General features: G+C 41.6%; 1 protein-coding gene across 1 annotated transcript in view; it reads left to right on the forward strand.

Annotated features, from left to right (window-relative positions):
- The first annotated feature begins 4,507 nt into the window (after positions 1-4,507).
- The window catches only part of GNAS (GNAS complex locus), a 385,873-nt gene continuing 369,895 nt past the window's right edge, over positions 4,508-20,485 (forward strand). Inside the window, exon 1 of the mRNA XM_082271589.1 lies at positions 4,508-4,935. Coding sequence (XP_082127715.1) covers positions 4,698-4,935 — 238 coding nt within the window. The 5' untranslated portion in view covers positions 4,508-4,697. The remainder of the gene's footprint in view (positions 4,936-20,485) is intronic.

Here is a 20,485-nt window from a genome sequence, read left to right on the forward strand (position 1 = left end):
AAGGAATCTCCTTCACCTTCAAACCATCCCTCTCGTGACCAAGAATCTGAGTACAGTACATTCCCATTAACTGGTAACTCCACTCCGGAGCCCGACCAGCACATCCTTTCTACATGTATAAATGCCATTTAAAATTATCTCGATAAATGCAAACGGATTGAATCATCCAGCTAAGAGATACGCTCTTTGGAAAGAAGCCAAGTCTTCAAATGCGGACATCATTTCGGTGCAAGAAACACACTTCCAGACGTCCAATCATCCCAAATGCTCTAACAAGGACTTTCCCAACATTTATTTAGCTACATCTCCAGCGAAGAAAAAAGGAATCCTCCTAGCAATTAAAGACACAATTAACTGGCAACACAAGGATATAGTGACTGACCCAGATGGCCGCTATATTATCATCACTGGATCGTTCTACCTATGACCCTAGCATCAATATATGGCCCTAACACGCATCAACTGCGATTCCTCAGAAGGACACTGAAAGTCATCTCCAAAGTCAAGTATGGCAATCTTATGATTTGTGGGGACTTCAACCTGACATCCAATCCAGAGATGGACACTTCCTCCTCTTCAAGCAACAGAAGAACTTCTCTACAGGGTTTGTGACACAAGGAAAGCTTGTAAGATGTTTGGAGGTGTCTCCATGCATCTGAGAGAGATTACACTTTCTACTCCTCCAGACATCGTACATACTCAAGGTTGGATATGTTTTTGTCTGATTGGCAGCTTCTGGGGATGATCTCATCCTCGGCCATCAAAGAAATCACATGGTCTGATCATGCTGTGGTGGAGGTGACCGTGGATGAGGGAATCCCCAGGGGAGCTAATTCTGTATGGCGTTGCAACATTAGAAACCTGCAGTCCGATATGGGTAAAAAACATATCTCCCAACATCTTACTGAATTTTTCCAACTAAACGCAAATTCGGTATCAGATCCTTGGAGCCTCTGGCAAGCACACAAGGCCTACATGAGGGGAGTCTGCATACAGCAGAGCTCTAAACTTAAAAAGAAATATAATCAAAAACTCTCACACATCCTATCTCAAATTCATGATCTTGAATCCAAAAACAAAATTCTCCCAAACCCCAAAACAACAAAAACCTTGGCTAACCTGAGAATAGAACTTTGTTCTATCCTATTGGAAAAGAGCGATATCCAATTGAGAAGACTTAAATTAACATGTTACGCGCAGTCCAACAAAATAAGTAAAACATTAGCAAATAGGCTTAAATCCCGACAAACCAAATCTAGGATATCACACCTCACTCAGTCTAAGACAAATCACAAATTAACCCATCCCCAGGAAATAGCAGATGAATTTGCTGATTATTACTACTCACTTTATAATTTGGAATCAGATCCCACAATCCACAAACCCGTAATTACAGATGTTTCAGCCTTTCTAGAGAACCTTAATCTGCCTTGTCTCTCTGAAGCCCAACTCAAAATGCTTAACGCACCCAAAACTATTGACGAAATTAGAAAAACAATATTATCCCTACCTCAAGGCAAATCACCAGGCCCAGATGGCTTCCCAAGTGAGTACTACAAACTATTTCAACACACCCTCACGCCATTTCTACTTGATGTATTCCAAAAAGCAGTTGACACATCATCATTCCCAAAAGAAATGCTAGGAGCATATGTGACCACAATCCCTAAACAGGGGAAAGATCCCTCGAAACCCGAAAACTATAGACCGAACTCACTGTTAAACTCAGACCTCAAAATATTTGCTAAACTTCTGGCAAAACGTCTACAGAAGGTACTACCCTTTCTGGTCCGGAAAGATCAGTTGAGATTCATCCCCGGGCGTCAAACGTCAGACACAACTAGGAGAATTGTAAATGTCCTTGATATAGCGGGAAAACGTCGGACAGGATCAATTGGATGTATATGACGTCCGCCCTACGTAAATTTGACCTGGAGGGTAACATCTATTCAGCAATTATGGCACTCTACTCCCAACCTACAGCCAAAGTCTTCACGTCTGGAACGCTTTCCAAATCCTTTAAAATTTCAAACAGCACAAGACAAGGATGCCCCCTTTCCCCAACAATTTTCAACTTATCCATTGAGCCCCTAGCTGAAACAATAAGAAATTCTCCCAACATACGAGGCTTCACCATTGGTGACACAGAACACAAGATTACTTTGTTCTCAGATGACATTATCTTGATGTTGACATCTCCAGAATCATCCCTACCCGCAGCCCACACTATCCTTACCTGTTTTAGTAAGATCTCTTAAATAATTCCAAATCACTGGTCCTTAATCTAAATGTTAGTCCTGACACAAAAAAACGTTTGCTAGAAACCTGCCCTTTCTCATGGACAGATGAGAAAATATCTTACTTAGGAATTACCATCACACCTCGAACCTCTGACCTTATCCACTCAAATTTAAAACCCTTAAAGCAAAAAATCTGTGAAGACCTTAATAACTTCTCAAAAATTGACCTAACATGGGGAGCGAGAATGGCGGTAATAAAAAATGACCATCCTTCCTCAAATTTTATACTTATTTAGAGCACTGCCCGTCCCCATGCCCAAAATGCAGTTGAATGCCCTTACAAGCATTATCAGAAAATGTATTTGGTCAGGGAAAAAAGCCTGCATAGCCTTCAATATACTTACTGCACACAAATCTATGGGAGGAGCTGGACTACCAAACTTACAAGCCTATTGGTGGGCCTCAAGGCTAGACCAAATAAAACATTGGTGCACCAGCAGTGAAACCCCACTATGGGCATTAATTGAGAAAGACTTAGTACAGACTGAAAACCTGATACTCATGCTTCAGTGTGATTTATGGATACCTTGGAACTGGCCCAACATTCCCATCACAGTCAAAGCTTCTCTGCAAGCTTGGAGAGCTATTTCTAAACTAACTCCCACAGTAAGCCTTTTCCACGCCTATGATATTCCTATCAAGATAGTAGAATCTAAATTTAAAAAGCTTAATGTCACTAAGTTAGAGGATTATGGTCTATCACTCATAAAACAACTCTACAGTAATGGTAAGCTTAAAGACAAAGAAGAAATTATCCAGGAATTCTCCCTCCCTCATGACCTGTCACTCACCATTTCCAAGATAATCTTCACTCTAACCAAACACCCTCTATCAGATCTACTAACTAATTCCCAAACATGGAATTTCATCTCCACAATACCACCCCTAACTAAAGGTATATCTCTCTTTTACTCCTGTCTTACATCTGATTCCCTCAAAACTAAATCGCCAAATATGCAAAAATGGGAAAAAAAACGCTTAATCACTCTTTCACCCTAAAGCAATGGCAAATAGCGATCAATTCGACCCACAAACTGTCACATTGCACAAACCATTGGGAAATGATGACAAAGATCGTAAATAGATGGTATTTCACTCCCTATAGGTTATCCAAAATGAATCCCTCCCTTTCACCACTATGCTGGAGAGAATGTGGTAGAGTAGGTACCCTACAACACGTCCTCTGGGAATGCCCCTCCCTCACAAGCTTTTGGAAAGCAATTTTCCAATGTATGTCATCCATCACTGGAATCTTAACACCTCCCAATCCAGAGTTAGCATTATTGAATCTAAACATCGAACTATACCCACTAACATATAGACAAATGATTGTACATCTCCTGTCGGTGGCCAGAACTTTAATACTACGTAAGTGGAAAACCACCGACTCCCCAAATCTTTCTGAGTCAATCACCCTGGTTAATGAGAACTATAAACTAGAAAAAGCCTTATCCTTCAACGCTTTAACCCATCTTAAGTTTCAAAAAGCTTGGTCGGAATGGCCCTATTTAACACCTGATACTAGAAGCTCATAATGTAACCCTTTATTTAGCTTAGTTCTACTTGTTCTGGTCTGGGGGACGATGAGGGGTATGGACGACCTGTGGCTTGGTGACATTGTTCCCTTAGGGGTTCTGAGTCGGGGTAGTTCGACGCCTCTCTTCCCCTACACGCATCAGAATAAACTATGTTGACCTTTACATGCATAATGCCTATGCACCTGTACGAAGCTTATACTATTGTTTGAACACTGTATCATCCACTTTTGCAAAATGTTCTACCTTGTTGTGGTTATTTACTTATTTCACATTCTGTTAATGTGATTTTCTGTTTTTCACCTGTATTTGAAATTCAATAAAAACTATTGATTGAAAAAAAATAAAAAACTGACAGCTATCTGTGAAAAGTAATCCTTGCTATGGCTAGATTTTCCATCAGTGTTGATCCATCAGTGATATATCAGCGTCGCCTTATCTTGCAGCATAAAGTCAGCCTACTTTTCACTGTAAGAGTAGAAAGTTACAGGACACCTTTCATTCAGCACAGCTCTGCTGGCACCTGGAGTGCTGAGTTTCTAAACATTACGGTAAGCAAGGGTGCCGTCACGTGACAGAAAAGTGTATGTTTCTCCTTTGCTTCTCAAACAAATTAACAGTGAGAGAGAGAGAGCGAGAGAGAGAGAGAGAGCGAGCGTGAGGGAGGGAGGGAGAAGGGACAGTGTGTCCGGGAGGCTAAGCTGAGAAGAAAACACTGGAATACAGTCACAGCGAGAGTCAGCAGTTGACAGTAGAAGTAGAAGAACTGCATGCATCCTCCCGTGGGCTGCACTCTGTCCTTTCAGGATTATGTTGGCTAGATGGTAAAACTTTTTTTCCTGTGTCCATTGCCTGCATCACTATGGGGATGTGTTCCAGCCTCAGGCCCAGGCTGCTAGGAGCCCATGCTCTCCCCTGCACTGGTCATAACAGGAACTCTGGAGGCATCGACGAATGTCCACCAGAGTCAGAGCTCGCAAGGCTGCGGGCAGAGAGGAGAGCTAAAATGAAAGAGGATATGAGAAGGAGCAAAAATATTGACAAGACCCTAAAAGCAGAAAAGAGAGTCTATAAGCAGATACATCGACTTCTACTTCTTGGTAAGTTAACACCATAGTAGTATCCATGAAATATAAGAGCTTGGTGGGTGATGCACGTCATCCATGCCCACCCAGAAGTGTAATATTATTTTGTATGGGCATGACCTTTAAATGAGGATTTTACTTTCAGCAAAAAGGTCATGTAAAGCAGTGCCCTTTTAAAGCAGAAGGTATTTACATTTCATTAGTGCCACCCCAACTCCAATTAATAAGGGGTCTATCCCTCATTTAAGGACAGTGGGAGGAGCCGTGTCATTTTTGTTTTGTGCCCTATTGGTCAGCTGTGCATCCAGATATAGGCTTACATTGTAGAGCTATTTAACTATTGCAGACGTTTTAGCCAGCATTTACATGGTTACACAGGTTGAAAAAGGACACCTAGTTCAACCAATAGAAAACCTCCATATACACAATACACAGTTGATCCAGAGGAAGGCCAAAAAAGGCACGATCCAATTTGTTCCATCAGGGGAGAGAAAATGACTTCTTGATCTTCCTTGGATCAACTACCCCTATAAATGTTAGTCTCCAGTTATAGGAATGCATCAAGCTCTGTTTTAAAACAATCTACTGAGCTGGCCAGAATCAAGCCTGGTACAAACTATTAGTTTTTTCACTGGGTTGAACGAAAAAAAAAACTGTCAGCTCTGGTCAGATCTCCCCCCCTGAGCTGTTGTGTTCTGACAGGGGGACAGCCCCCCGGAGCTGGTTGGCTGTTGCTTTTCCAGCATGCTCGGACTGAGTGTCTTACACACGGGCCAAATGTTGACTGGTTTTTATTTAACCGCCCAATCTCGGCCGGTATTCTGCCTGTGTGCACGGCCTTTAGTTCTAGAGGGTGTCTATTCCACATTTTCACAGCTCTTGAGCCCCGTCACACGGGTTAATGATTGGCCGGTTTTCCTCGATGTTTCACACCAAGTTGGAACCGAGGATAGAATTCATGTACGAAAATTCTCGTACGACAAAGGCTTTTTTTTTTTTTTGCTTCTGATCATGTGCAGTCTTTCGTATCTGCTATTTCTCGTGCAAAAATGGTACACATTAAATGAAAATTATCCATTCTGTTCCCAGACAAGAACAATTTTGGTGTTTGTCCCTTCAGAAATTTTAGCTCAGAATGTCGGAATCGGCTGTCAAAAGTTGTGTACACACTATCAAAAAATCGTACGATCGTTCAGCGGATGAAAATTTTTGCCTGATTTTCTTATAGTGTGTACGGACCATAAATGTGAAGAAGCCTTTTTGTATGATGTAAAGAGTTCCCCATTGTCCTCTGTAAAGACTTGAAAGTCCATAGGTTCACAATATGGACCAATTAGGTCACATATTTAGCCGGCATCAGAAGCAGCAAGACAGGATAACCAGTCAGGTTGAAGCCATTAAGCCTGAAATAGTCATCGTCAAATGAATGATTTCATACTCATGGTTAACTCTTGCTTTTAAATTGGGGGATCTGGATGCACGATTGACCACAAAGGCATAAAGGAACAGCTACCACAAAAAAATATTCCCCATATAAGGACAGGGAGAAAAAAGGCTATTTTGGTGACAAAGAATGGTAATTGGGATACAAAATAAAATACTATGTTACTTTATTTATCTTGATGGATACCTTTTTTAATAACAAGTTCCCCCGGTTTGGGAGCTACCAGAACCACATCTACTATGTCAGCATGTTAAACATGCGGACGTAAAGACGAAAAACATAACATGATACAACGTGAATAAACAAACAGAACCATCCGGATGCCAGGTGATCATAACACACAGGAAAATTACCATGGCAAGTCGCCGTATCCAAACTACCAAAATTGTATATATATATATATATATATATATATATATATATATAGTAGTATTCCTGTGTGAGCCCCTGGGAGCTCCAGCTATGGGATAGGACAGGGGTGTCTGTAGGAGTACTATCGAACCAGATGGTGCTGTTATTTAAAGGTGAAGGTAAATGACCCTATAGTGACTGCAAAGTCCAGTGGATGATTCTATGTCTATACATAAAGTAACATCAGTGTATTTAGGAATTCCATGGATGCTTTATAATCCAATTACTACCGTATGTGGATCGGCAGTCCATCATGAACAAACCCTCTGGAGTGGGGACTCAAAAGAGAAAGGTTCATCTGCTCCTTTACACCACAATGGTGCTGTGACAAATAAATGTCCGTGTGGATCTCTGCTGGTGAGTATTAAATTGGTATAGCCCCGTACTGTATAGATTTAATGCATTTTCACAAATGCTGCTGACGCCCACAGGTGTATAGGAAGATACCTACAACCATCCCTGTCCTATCCCATAGCTGGAGCTCCCAGGGGCTCACACAAAGGAATACTACCATATATATACAATTTTGGTAATTTGGATACGGCAACTTGCCGTGGTAATTTTCCTGTGTGTTACGATCACCTGGCGTCCAGACGGTTCTTTTTGTTTATTCATGTTGTATTGCGTTATGTTTTTCGTATTTATGTCAGCATGTTTAGGATGCACAGTAGATGTGGTTCTGGTATGTCTCTACCTGGGGGAAACCTGTTATTGATAAATGTATCCATTGAGAAAAAAAAGTAACATAGTATTTTATTTTGTATCCCAATTGCCATTCTTTGTCACCAAAATAGCCACTTTCCTCCCTGTCCTTATACAGAGAATACTTTTTTTGTTGCAAGTTTGCTAGTCCATGCTGACAACACCATACAGGTGTAGATGATATTGGGTATATCACTTTTGAAATAAGCCTTGATTGCTGTTTCTTATATAAAGGAACAACTAGCACAGACCAACCACTATCCTTAAACTAGCAAAAATGCCCTTGTTTTTTGTTTGATTAAATGTGATAAGAACATAATGCTGTAATTCACTGGACAGACTTTTGTATCCGTGTGGCCATGGTCCCATCAATGATTGTCTGGTTATCCCATCTCAGTGGAAAAAAAAAGCAGAAGACCTTCTATTCAAGATCTAGAACTGTTGTTTAAATGCCCATGTTATCTAGATAAATCAGGTCACTGTATTTGGCTTCCTGGGCTTCTGGGGCACATAAAGGTCATACAGAGTGCATTGGATATGTGCGAATAAAGTTGTTGAGTGTTAGCTTCTGGAACATAGAATTGTTTTGTGCCTGATCACAGGCTGCATGCAAGTTATAACTAGATATTAAGCCAGCTAATTGCATAATTACTGTTTCTTTAAGCTGGTAACTTATCCTTTAATTGACATTTGATAGCAGTGTGAGCAACCACTGCAGGTTTTGACATCCAGTAACTCACTCTACTACGGAGGTAGAAGTAAAATTCCCATTCTAACCTGTAGCCATCTTGGATCTCTTGGGATAATGGATGCTAGAGGGGCACTGCTTTCCTAATGCTTGCAATTCAGCAGGACTGTCAGCAAGCTTGACGCCATCGCTAAGCCTCTAAAACCTACTTTTCTCTCCACCCTAGCAACTTCCTCTTTCATTACATGCACAGCTAAATGCAAATCTTTGGGAAAAGGGAGAGTGAACTTTAATCAGCTACAGAAATCTGGGTACACAGTCTGAGTTTAGTTACATTTATTGCAAAAGGGACTTTCAGATAAGGTTGTCACATTTTTTGCTTCCACGTATTTTCATATTATCGTGGTGGCATTTCACTTGCAGACATGTAAGGTATTTGGATGTCAGGCAGTGCCATCAGCACTCTTGCTGAATGATGTTCTGAGATAAGATGTGTTATTAGAATATCCACCTAGAGAGTTTTCTTTTCTGTCCCTATGATTGGATCCACAGTTCATTGTTACGGCATTTGAAACACCCCACCACTGATTCAGTGTAAAATCTTTCACAAACACGACAGTTGTTTCCACAGTGTGCATGGTTATGTTTCAGCAGCCCCCCTTATCTTTTCTAAACCATTGATTTGTTTGCCAAGATAGGTCAGCCAAGGGGCGGGTGCAGTTTATGCATAGATGTGCGGTATTTTTCAATCTAATTGTTATTGGTCAGAGACTGGAAAACAGCCATTTGATGCTTATGAGTAGCTATGGGGGGGAAGGTGAAAATTGCAAAATCACTGTGCAACATGACTGAGTAGAATGCTAAGTGTGTACATGTTTATATGTATAGAGAAAACATTGCTGTCCCCATATACATATAGAACTGCAAAAAATGTTGGCTTAGTTATACCTCTGTGCTTAAAATGCATACATTATTAAAGCCTAACTCTTGGTAAAGGAAAAATACCCCTTGCAGTGAAGCTGCCCCTGCACTGCAAGGGTTAAATGCGTGCCTCCTCTTCCCTCCTACGCTCTTGCTTGTGGACTGTCCATCTGTGTCCTCACGTCCAGTGCAGAGCAATGGGCCCTGCATTGTACTTGTATGACATCAGAGAACCTGAGACCACTGAAATTGTGAGGAGAAGAAGCTGCGGGCACCAGTCTAGCAGTGTGGAGGGAGCCTGCAGGAGCGGAGAATTGGGTAAGTGAAAGGCCTTTTCCTGTTACCCTGGACCTAAACTGGCAAATAACCTTTGCAGTGCCAGGGCATTCCCAATTGCAAGGGAGTACCCCCCCCCCCCCCCGAGTACAGCTTTAACACATTTTATGAGTGTGATGCATTACGATTTTTTTTATTTTGTGTTTGTATTGTAAAGTGGAATTCAAGCTTTAAACTTGCTTTAAAACTGTCCCCTCCTAACACCTATGCTGATTACCCTGTGTAAGAAAGATGCATATGCCTTCCTGTTTTTAGCCTGCTCTGGCCTGAGCTAACGATCCCGTGTGTCAGCCAGTGGCAGCTGCATGGGAGAAGACAGATCGCTCTGATAATGGCTGGTTATGCCTGTAGATGTGACACCACCCATAGGCTTCAATGGTCCATCCAGTGTCGTCATTTCCTCCTATTCCCTGCAGCAGTCCTGGCTGACACAGGGGAGTGGGATTACGTGATTGGACCGGAGCTGCCCCAAAATAAGTAAGTATGTACATCTTGCTTACACAGGTCATTTAGCATAGGTGTTAGAAGGGGAAAGGGACTTTTTTTAGAGTTATGCCCCATACACACATGCAGATTATCTGCAGACTTTTGTCTGCAGACTTACCTTTTCTATGTAGTGCAAGGGCCTGCCGGATTGCATACAAATTGAAAGTGTTTAGGTTTGACCTCATATTACATGGTTTTGGTAAGTCTGTAGACAAAAGTCTGCAGATAATCTGCACGTGTGTATGGGGCATAAGGCTTCATGTACACGGGACGTTTGAAAAGCTCTCCTGAATGCTGGAACTTGACAGTTAGTAATTGACAGTTAAAAACGTCTATCTTGCTGCGTTCACATGCCGTGTTTATGCGTGTTTAGCAATGTTTGCCTTTAGAAGCATTTTTACATTCTAAAATGGTCAGAAATGTATCCCCATTGAAAACATCTATAAACAAAATGCTTATTAACACAAGTTTCTGCGTTTAGATGTGTTTGCATGCTGTAATAGTATTTGGTGTCTCAAATGCCAATAAACTTCCGTCTAAACGCAATTTTTTGCTTTAAAAAAATGCCACTAAACTTAACTACCTCTAAGTGACTATAAACGTCTCAGTGTACATGGACAGATAAAGATACAGTCAGGTCCATAAATATTGGGACATCTACACAATTCTAATCTTTATGGCTCTATACACCACCACAATGGATTTGAAATGAAACAAACAAGATTTAACTGCAGACTTTGAGCTTTAATTTGAGGGTATTTACATCCAAATCAGGTGAACGGTGTAGGAATTACAACAGTTTGTATATGTATCTCCCACTTTTTAAGGGACCAAAAGTAATGGGATAGATTAACAATCATAAATCAAACTTTCACCTTTTTAATACTTGGTTGCAAATCCTTTGCAGTCAATTACAGCCTGAAGTCTGGAATGCATAGACTCACCAGATGCTGGGTTTCATCCCTGGTGATGCTCTGCCAGGCCTCTACTGCAACTGTCTTCAGTTCCTGCGTGTTCTTGGGGCATTTTCCCTTCGGTTTTGTCTTCCGCAAGTGAGATGTATGCTCAATCGGATTCAGGTCAGGTGATTGACTTGGCCATTGCATAACATTCCACTTCTTTCCCTTACAAAAACTCTTTGGTTGCTTTCGCAGTATGCTTCGGGTTATTGTCCATCTACACTGTGAAGCGCCGTCCAATGAGTTCTGAAGCATTTGGCTGAATATGAACAGATAATATTGCCTGAAACACTTCAGAATTTATCCTGCTGCTTTTGTCAGCAGTCACATCATCAATAAATACAAGAGAACCAGTTCCATTGGTAGCCATACATGCCCACTCCATGACACTACCACCACCATGCTTCACTGATGAGGTGGTATGCTTTGGATCATGAGGAGTTCCTTTCCTTCTCCATACTCTTCTCTTACCATTACTCTGGTACAAGTTGATCTTGGTCTCATCTGTCCAAAGGATGTTGTTCCAGAACTGTGAAGGCTTTTTTAGATGTTGTTTGGCAAACTCTAATCTGGCCTTCCTGTTTTTGAGGCTCACCAATGGTTTACATCTTGTGGTGAACCCTCTGTATTCACTCTGGTGAAGCCTTCTCTTGATTGTTGACTTTGGCACACATACACCTACCTCCTGGAGAGTGTTCTTGATCTGGCCAACTGTTGTGAAGGGTGTTTTCTTCACCAGGGAAAGAATTCTTCGGTCATCCACCACAGTTGTTTTGGTCTTTTGGTGTTGCTGAGTTCACCGGTGCGTTCTTTCTTTTTAAGAATGTTCCAAACAGTTGATTTGGCCACACCCAATGTTTTTGCTATCTTTCTGATGGGTTTGTTTTTTTTTTTTTCAGCCTAATGATGGCTTGCTTCACTGATAGTGACAGCTCTTTGGATCTTATATTGAGAGTTGACAGCAACAGATTCCAAATGCAAATAGCACACTTGAAATGAACTCTGGACCTTTTATCTGCTTCTTATAAATGGGATAATGAGGGAATAACACACACCTGGCCATGGAACAGCTGAGCAGCCAATTGTCCCATTACTTTTGGTCCCTTAAAAAGTGGGAGGCACATATACAAACTGTTGTAATTTCGAAACCTTTCACCTGATTTGGATGTAAAAACCCTCAAATGAAAGCGGAAAGTCTGCAGTTAAATCACTTCTTGTTTGTTTCATTTCAAATCCATTATAGAGCCAAAAAGATTAGAATTGTGTCGATGTCCCAATATATTTATGGACCTGACTGTAACAGAGGAGAATTCAGGGACTGCTGAAAAAAACGCCCAACTGCTCCTAAACGTCCGTTTATCATCAGCAGTATACATGAGGCCTAAATAGGGTGAAGCTGAAATTCCACTTTAAGCTGTGTCTGTATTTTCAGGGAGAATGAACATACTGTGAAGTTCTTTGCAGGAAAACTGTGGCAAGACTTTTTTTTTTTTTTTTTTAAATGAGCAAACTGTACCATTGAAAATAATACTTGATGTGCTTTAGTGCAGTGGTTTTAGGTGAGATAAAACATGCATATTGTGTAGAAGTGTAAACAGAAGCCCTAAAGCTGTCCATACGTGTCTGGTAGTTTGGTCTGTTCCTGCTAAATTAGTTGAAACTTGAACTGTAGGTGCACCACCCAGCTCGGAAAATTGATAGACAAACAGTGACTGCATCCAATCGATTGCAGTCACTGTCCGGGCATTAATTAGCTGCTGGTTCCACTAGCTGAATACAATGAGGGAGATTCCTTCGTCCAACCTCTTTAGCATAGATCGAGGAATCTGTTTAATTTCTATGCATGTATGGCTAGCATTATGCACATTAATAAAATCGCAGAAATGATGTGCCTCATATATAGCTAAAATGTAAATCCATAAATTCCCTTTACAAAGGTGTATAAAAAAAATAAATAATTTTTAGCAACAATGCTATAAAAATATAATTATGTGCAACTGATTTAAAATGTGTGAATCTTGGGTGAAATTTGTGTGAATATTGGGTGAAAACGTATGTAAATAGACCTCTAACTCTGCAAACTGCATTAGCTGATAGCAACCAACCATCGTTCACCGATCTGATGCCAGTAAAGGTTGCTACAAGGTACTGTGTTTTCTAGATTAAAGTATAGATAGAGTAGGGATTGGGTGTATCCTATTTTTTTTTTTACATTTTTTAAAAAACATTTTTTCTTGTACAAATGTTTTTATTTTAAGAAGAGGCATAAACATACACCAAAACATAGTATATGTGTACAATTTGATAAAAGAAAATGGAACGCAGGGAAACAGGTAGCAACAAAACATGATACAGACATAGGGCGTAAGCCAACCTGAAAACATCACGGACCCAATAATGGGTATCAACAGGCAAAAATGCATAAATAGGGACCTAAAGTCCCCCCTAGTGGTTTATAATGCAGTAAGACTATCAAGAGAGGAAGTTCTATTACGTTCCAATGAGCAAACAGGGGCTGGGCCTGAAAGTACCGAGCCAGGAAGGGAAACAACACCAAAAGACAAAAGAAAAGAGAAAGAAGGAGTAAGAAAGTAGGACAAACAAAGAAAGAAACGACAATAGAAGAAGACTAAAGAAAGGGTGGGGAGAAGGAAGAGGGAGAAGGAAAGGGGGGGAGCGAGTCCTGCGGGGCGAGCGTCCAGGAGGCATTAAAGAGAGAGAAGGGTGGTCTGGAATCTGGAAGGGGCAACATTCGAGATCCAGGGGTCCCACACCTTAAGAAACTTAGCGTGAGAATCAGAATCAGAATCATTAATGAGAATATCATTCATACGGTTCTTGACCGCCTCAAAACTAAGCAACGGGGTCTTCCAAGATCGCGCAATGGTCAATTTCGTAGCTGTAAACAAATGCTGAGCCAACTGACGTTGTGTACGGGTCAATTCAGGTATAGGTTTACACAAGAGTGCCTCATACGGGTCCCTCTTCAGGGTGATTTGAAAAATATTACAGAGCAAGGCATAGATCCTAATCCACAGTCTGCGCACCTTGGGGCACGTCCACCAAATATGCGCCATGGTCCCCTCCTGAGCGCATCCCAGGAAGCACAGGGGGGAATATGCGGGTATAAATTTAGCCAGTCTAGCCGGAGTATAGTACCACCTATAAAATACCTTATAAGCATTTTCCAGAATCAAGACATTTCGGGAACACTTAGAGAGAGCCGCCGTCATGTGCCGCCAGTCTTCCCTGTCCAACCCGCCCCCCAATTCTAGTTCCCAGTTAGAGTGATAGACCGTGAAAGGGGGTGTATTGCAGGCAATAATGGAGGCATACAGAAGAGATATGAGTCCCGGTGAGTGGGGCCGTGCCCTACAGAGGCTTTCAAATGGCGTAAGCGTATAGGGTAAAGGTCTATGTTTAATGAGTTGCTGAAGAAAATTACGGAGCTGCATATATCGAAAGTGTTCCCGCAAGGGTATTTAAAAAAACATTTTTACCATCCGTGTCTCACTGCAGATTTTTTACTTCCCTTCTTGTACTGAAATAACGAAAATACCCTTTTAGACAGTTTTCAGTAGAAGAAATGCCCCCATTGAGAGAATCCCTCTCTATTCCTGTTCTGGTAACACTAACAACTAAAAAATTTGGATTTCTCAACATTTTCATTTTTAGCAATAGTGGTCTTCAAGACAAATAGAGAGGGTGGGTTTCCTGAATAGGGACTAGACAGCTATAAAATAAAGGTTCTATTGCATCACCAAAATAAAGTTTTAGGTACACTTTAACTGTACATCCTGTAATTGTATAAACTATTTAGTTCCTTTTTTATTAATATTTTTCATAAACTTTTTTTCTGACTGATTCTTTACCAATTGAAAAAACATAAGAGAAGTCTTACCTAAAGTCACATAAAGAACTCCGAAGTAGGCCGCTTGCATTAGAATCAAATTCTTAAAGTTGATGTAAACCTCAGACATGAAATATGAACAAATCATATCCTTTTGCTGCTTCTTTCCTCTGCCACCAGCATGAATCACTTCTGACAAGTTTTCCTAAAACCAAGTGTAAAATGGTGACAGGGGAGGGACCTCAAGCTGATTGACAGCTTCTGCTCTGTCAGTTTTTCAGCTGTAAAAATGCTCTAATGTTGAAAAACGTGGTAAAAGCGACTATACATAGGACAGTAAAAATACCCCCTAAGTAACCCCTTTTTGTAAATATGACAATCCAGGGTATTTAGTAAGAAGCATAGTGAGTTTTTTGAAGTTGCAATTTTTTGCCCACAATAGTTTAGGTAATGAAGATTCCCCCCCCCCCCCCCCAAAAAATTGTCATATTAATGCTCACATCTATACATCTCAGTTTCCCTTTCAGAGCCACTGCTTTCTGCTGGCTCATACTTGCTATCAGAGTCTGGCGGAGAGAGTTCCCCGCTACTCTCATAAGACATACTCATGACAATATTGAAAGCCTCTTCGCTGCTAAATATTTTTTTAGACATGAGGACAGATGTGCGCAAATGATTCCTGGGACAGATGTGTAAGATGTGTGACTGATGTTGATCACTGGGATGTGGCAGATATTCACTGGGACAGATGTGGCAGATCACGGACGGATGTGTCAGATGTTCACTGGGACAGATGTGGCAGATGTTCACTGGGACAGATGTGGCAGATGTTCACTGGGACAGATGTGGCAGATGATCACGGACAGATGTGGCAGATGTTCACGGACAGATGTAGCAGATGATCACGGACAGATGTGGCTGATGATCACTGGCAGATGTGGCTGATGATTACGGACAGATGTGGCAGATGATCACTGGCAGATGATCATGAACAGATGTGACAGATGATTAGAGAAACGTGTGGCAGATGATTACTGGCAGATGTGGCAGATGATGTGTGGTAGATGATCATGGATAGATGTGCCAGATCACAGACAGATGTGGCAGATTATCATGGAAAGATGTTCCAGATTATCACGATCGTCATGTTATCAGGAGGGCCAATCACAAAGCCCTCCTGCCAAACGGTGTTGCGCTGTGTCTGGGGGACACAGGAACACTGGGATCGCGCAGCTGCACGGGCACGCAGCTGCATGATCTCCCTCCTTCTGAAGGACGTCAGGATCGTCCACTCAGAAGGAGAAAGCTCCCACCCGGCTGTTTTCATGCAGTGGCCGGGTGGGAGCAGGTTAAAGTTGCAGAAACTTCAAAGTAGTTCATGCACTATTTTGGTCCGACTTTAATGCAACTTGATGGCCATAGACTTCCATATTAACCCTCAGAAGCTGCATGAAAGTGGTACCTGAATGTTATATAATGCAACAGTTGTTATCCCTGCTCAAAGCCAAAGTCATATCCAGGTTGCACCCATCCAAAGTTGCATCAAAGTTGCACTCCAGTCGGCACAACTTTGGGAAGTGTGAATGGAGCCTTAATCTGAAGGAGATAGTGTTGTTACCACCTGTGTGGGCAGCTTTAGTGTCCACCCTTCATTCTGTTCCTCTTTCGGGTCACTGCTTTACTCATGACAGTGTAATGAGCATTTAATTATATGTTTAAATGCTAAGTGATTTTGCCTGAGCTTTGATCGGTGTGATGTGAAAATTCTATAGACTGTAAACTTCATGACTGAGGATTGTGCAAATGAGGATTTTGTGTCTTTTATCTGTAGCAGAATCAATATAATAATCCAAAGCAAGGTAACCTGGCAGTTTCCTTCTGTATCTGGAGCTCTGCATATAATCTTTATTGCCTTTACTCCTGTTACAGATAGCAGATAAGAACTGGCTGGCACACCTAGTTTGCCCTTTTTGTGTTCAGAACACTTTTCTTCTTTGCTGGAGAACTTTCCCATGATCCTTTTCATAAAAGAGAACAATCTATTACCGTACCACTTCCGTTTTCGTCCTTTCGGAGTCTCTGTTATGGAGTACTTGCCTCTGTGGATATATGTGATTCGAGTAATTTTGTAGTCTGTACATAACAGGCATACTGTGTATCCTATCACAATCTGAAGAGTGTAACCAATTTTTTAGCAATTAGGTGACTAGTAACACCATGGGGTTGATTTACTAAAACTCAAGAGTGCAAAATGTGGTGCAGCTGTGCATGGTAGCCGATCAGCTTCTACCTTTAGCTTGTTCAGTTAAGGTCACGTGACATGTGAAATGTCCATGTTAGTCAATGATGGCTTTCTTAATTAGCACTACTGAAGTCGCTCTGGCTTTATAAAAGGTTCCAGTACTACTTCAAGGCGAATCTATCTGACTTGTGCCCATAGACTTTAATGGAAGTCGCCTCCAAGTCCGATCCTCATTTTAATTGATGTAATTTGGATTCGACATTACAGGAAGATTACCCAGGCATTCCCTGAAGTTGCTTCGCTTCAAGTCGCACCCAAGACACACTGAAGTCGCCTGGCAAAGTCGCACTGTAAGTTGTGCAACTTTTAGGTTGTGGCAGTGTGAACCAAGACTTAAGCTTTATCAATAAACCTGGTAGCTGATTGGTTTCTATAAAGAGCTAGGAATTGTAAATAGAAAATTTACGCTAGTCATAGAAGATACAATTCACTGAAAAAGCAGCTAGCATAAATCTGTTGACGGCAGATAAATAGAATAAAAAGTAAAAAAAAAAAAAGTAAAAAGCGATGTATGCCCAATGTCAATACAAAGGAAATCCCGTCACCATCAGTTGTGTGAGATGATAGCACGCAACACCATAAAGTGCTCTTGTAGAGGCTGCTTACCAGACCTCCATGTGTATGGAGCATATAGGAAAAGGAGGGAGGGAGTCAGCAGTGAAGGGACGAACTTCCATCCGAATCCTCTCATCCACTTTTTCTCTTCTCCTCTGAGTTTCTATACAAATTTGTAATAGGCTGTCCAGTGAGACACGGCAATACCACCACACACTGCTCTCCACACTGTCACTGTTGCTTGCTATGGGGGCACCAGAGCTGAACCGCAGCTCTGTGTGTCCATTCAGACACGGAGCTGTGGCGCCCGGCCCCACCCCCTCTCTCTCCCTATTAGCTCACTGACTTTTAGCTCACTGACTTTGATTGACAACAGCGGAAGCCAATGGCGCCGCACTTCTATCTCAGCCAATGAGGAGGGAGCGTCCTGGGCAGCCGAGACACTCCTGCAACATTGCTGGATGGAGATCGTCTCAGGCAAGTATTGGGGGGGGGGGCTGTGGGGGTTGCTGCACACAGAAGATTTTTTATCTTAATGCATAGAATGCGTTAAGATAAAAAAAAAGTTTTATTGTCAAAGGTTAATTGAACAAACTGAATTTAGAAGCTGATTGGCTACCAGGCACAGCTGCACCAGATTCTGAGTGCTCCAGTTTTAGTAAATCTCCCCAAATGACTTCTCTTTTTGCTTCCTTTCAGTGCAATAAAGCATACCTGTTGATACTGCTGGAAATCCAGCCAGCTTTTAACTTTCTGTGTTGTCTGCCTCTGTTCAACTGAACTGTCAGTGTTATCATGCCTACTCGGTTCACCTCTGTGAACTACAGAACCCCCCCCATGCTATGGTGAGGAGAAGGAGGAGGTATTTGGCAGTCCTAACACATTTCCTTTCCTGTGTGAACAATGCTGTTTTGTGAGATGAAACTAGTGCTGTAACAGCAAAGAATGCAGAAACATTAAGGCCCACTGTACACAGGACATCTAGCTCCTGTGTGTGCAAACGCTGCATTTTACAAGTGCAGTGTCCAGCCCTGCTGACTGCAGCCTATTAAAGTCTATGGCAGGCTGAAATGCACTGCAGCTGTACGGGGCTTAATGCTATACTGAATAGTACTTGCCCTTAGGGCCCTATGCATTCATGGATGAGTGCCTGTAGCACAGGTATTCTACTACCATAGAATTTGAGAGGCTGCAGGCAGCGGGGCTGGACACTGTACCTGTGCCTTCCAGGGCTCACTGAAACCCTGGTATTGCACATACAGAGGAGGTAGATGCCCTGCGTGCAAGGGGTCTAATATTGCTCACTCATGTGTTGTGTAATCAGCAGTGGAAAATTATCTGCTTTGGCTCAATTTAAATCTCCCATTTTACAGTAATTGAAAACTATGGACAAGTATTCTGAAAAGTGACATTCAGCCTGAATTAATGTCTCATATAAATTGGATGCTGACAGACTTGGCAGTATTATACAGTCTTATTGATGAGCTGCTGCATGTTAAAGTTCTCTTTTTATGATTCGCTTTAGGCCTTTCCCTAGTGGCATTGTTTATTTAACGGCAGAATAGAACAGTTGCCAACACATCGGCTCAAGTTAAATTAAGGGTGCTAATTACAGGCTCAACTAGAGGTGTGGGTTAGCCACCGTTCACATCCACAGAGCTCTGGAAAGTTTCTTCTATATCCTAGGTTTTGGCATTGCTCGCACACTATACCTGAAATATTTAGTCTGGCACACTTCTTGCCTTGCCGTGAGTATCTTAGTGGCAAAAAAGAACAATTGGGTTTAGCCAAATGTCTCTTTTAGTTGTACAAACTTTTCAGTATGAGAACCATAACAAATATTTTACAAATATCCATGGGCTAAAGAAAAATTATAAATGAATGATTGGCCCCTTTGCATCATTCTTCTTTACAATAGGGTCCCCAGCAGAGTCTTCTTTACATCAGGGTCCCAATCAGAGTCTTCTTTAACCACTTCAGCTCCAGAAGAAATATTCCCCCCCCTCCTGACCAGGCAATTTTTTTTGCTATACGGCACTACGCTACTTTAACTGACAATTGCGCGGTCGTGTCACTGTACCCCCACAAATTTGGCATTTTTTCACACAAATAAGGCTTTCATTTGGTGGTATATAATCACCTCTGCGTTTTTTTGTTCTTTTTTGCGCTATAAACAAAAAAAGGCTAACAATTTAAAAAAAAATTATAATTTTCTTTTACTGAGATTTAATTTGTTTTTCAATATACTTTCTGCTTTAAAACATATCCATGAAAAAGTTTTAGAAATCTAATTTCTTCATAAATTTAGGCCAATATGTATTCTGCTGAATGTTTTTGTTAAAAAAAAATCCCAATAAGCTTATATTGATTGCTTTGCGCAAAAGTTATAGCGTCTATAAACTATAGGATATATTTATGGAAGTTTTATTTTTTATTTTCTACTAGTAATGACGGCAAACAGTGACTTCTAACAGGACTGCGATATTGCGGCTGACAAATCGGGCACTAACACTTTTACAGTGATCAGTACTAAAAATATGCACAGTAACTGTACTTATTATACTGGCTGGGAAGGGGTTTACATCAGGGGCTAGGTGGGGGAGGTGCTTCTTTTAGAAGAATGCATAGATCCATGTTCATGTATTGCAGGAACACAGGATCAATGCTTTCCTTACTGACATAATGGCGATCTGCCTGGTTTACATAGAAAGATTGCCGTTCTGCCTGTGTACAGAGCGATCAGCGGGTGCTGGCGGACATCGAGTCTGCAGTACCCGCTGATCAGCTCCCGCCGTGTAGAATCACAGTGGGAGCGAGCCACGTTGCCTATATATTCAGTACGTGGGCTGTAGGCAAGTGGTTACATCAGGGTCCTTATCAGCGCACCCCTTACATCAGAGGGCCCATCAGA

Source organism: Pelophylax lessonae, assembly GCF_965119305.1.
Source record: "Pelophylax lessonae genome assembly, chromosome: 11".
Lineage (NCBI taxonomy): Eukaryota > Metazoa > Chordata > Amphibia > Anura > Ranidae > Pelophylax > Pelophylax lessonae.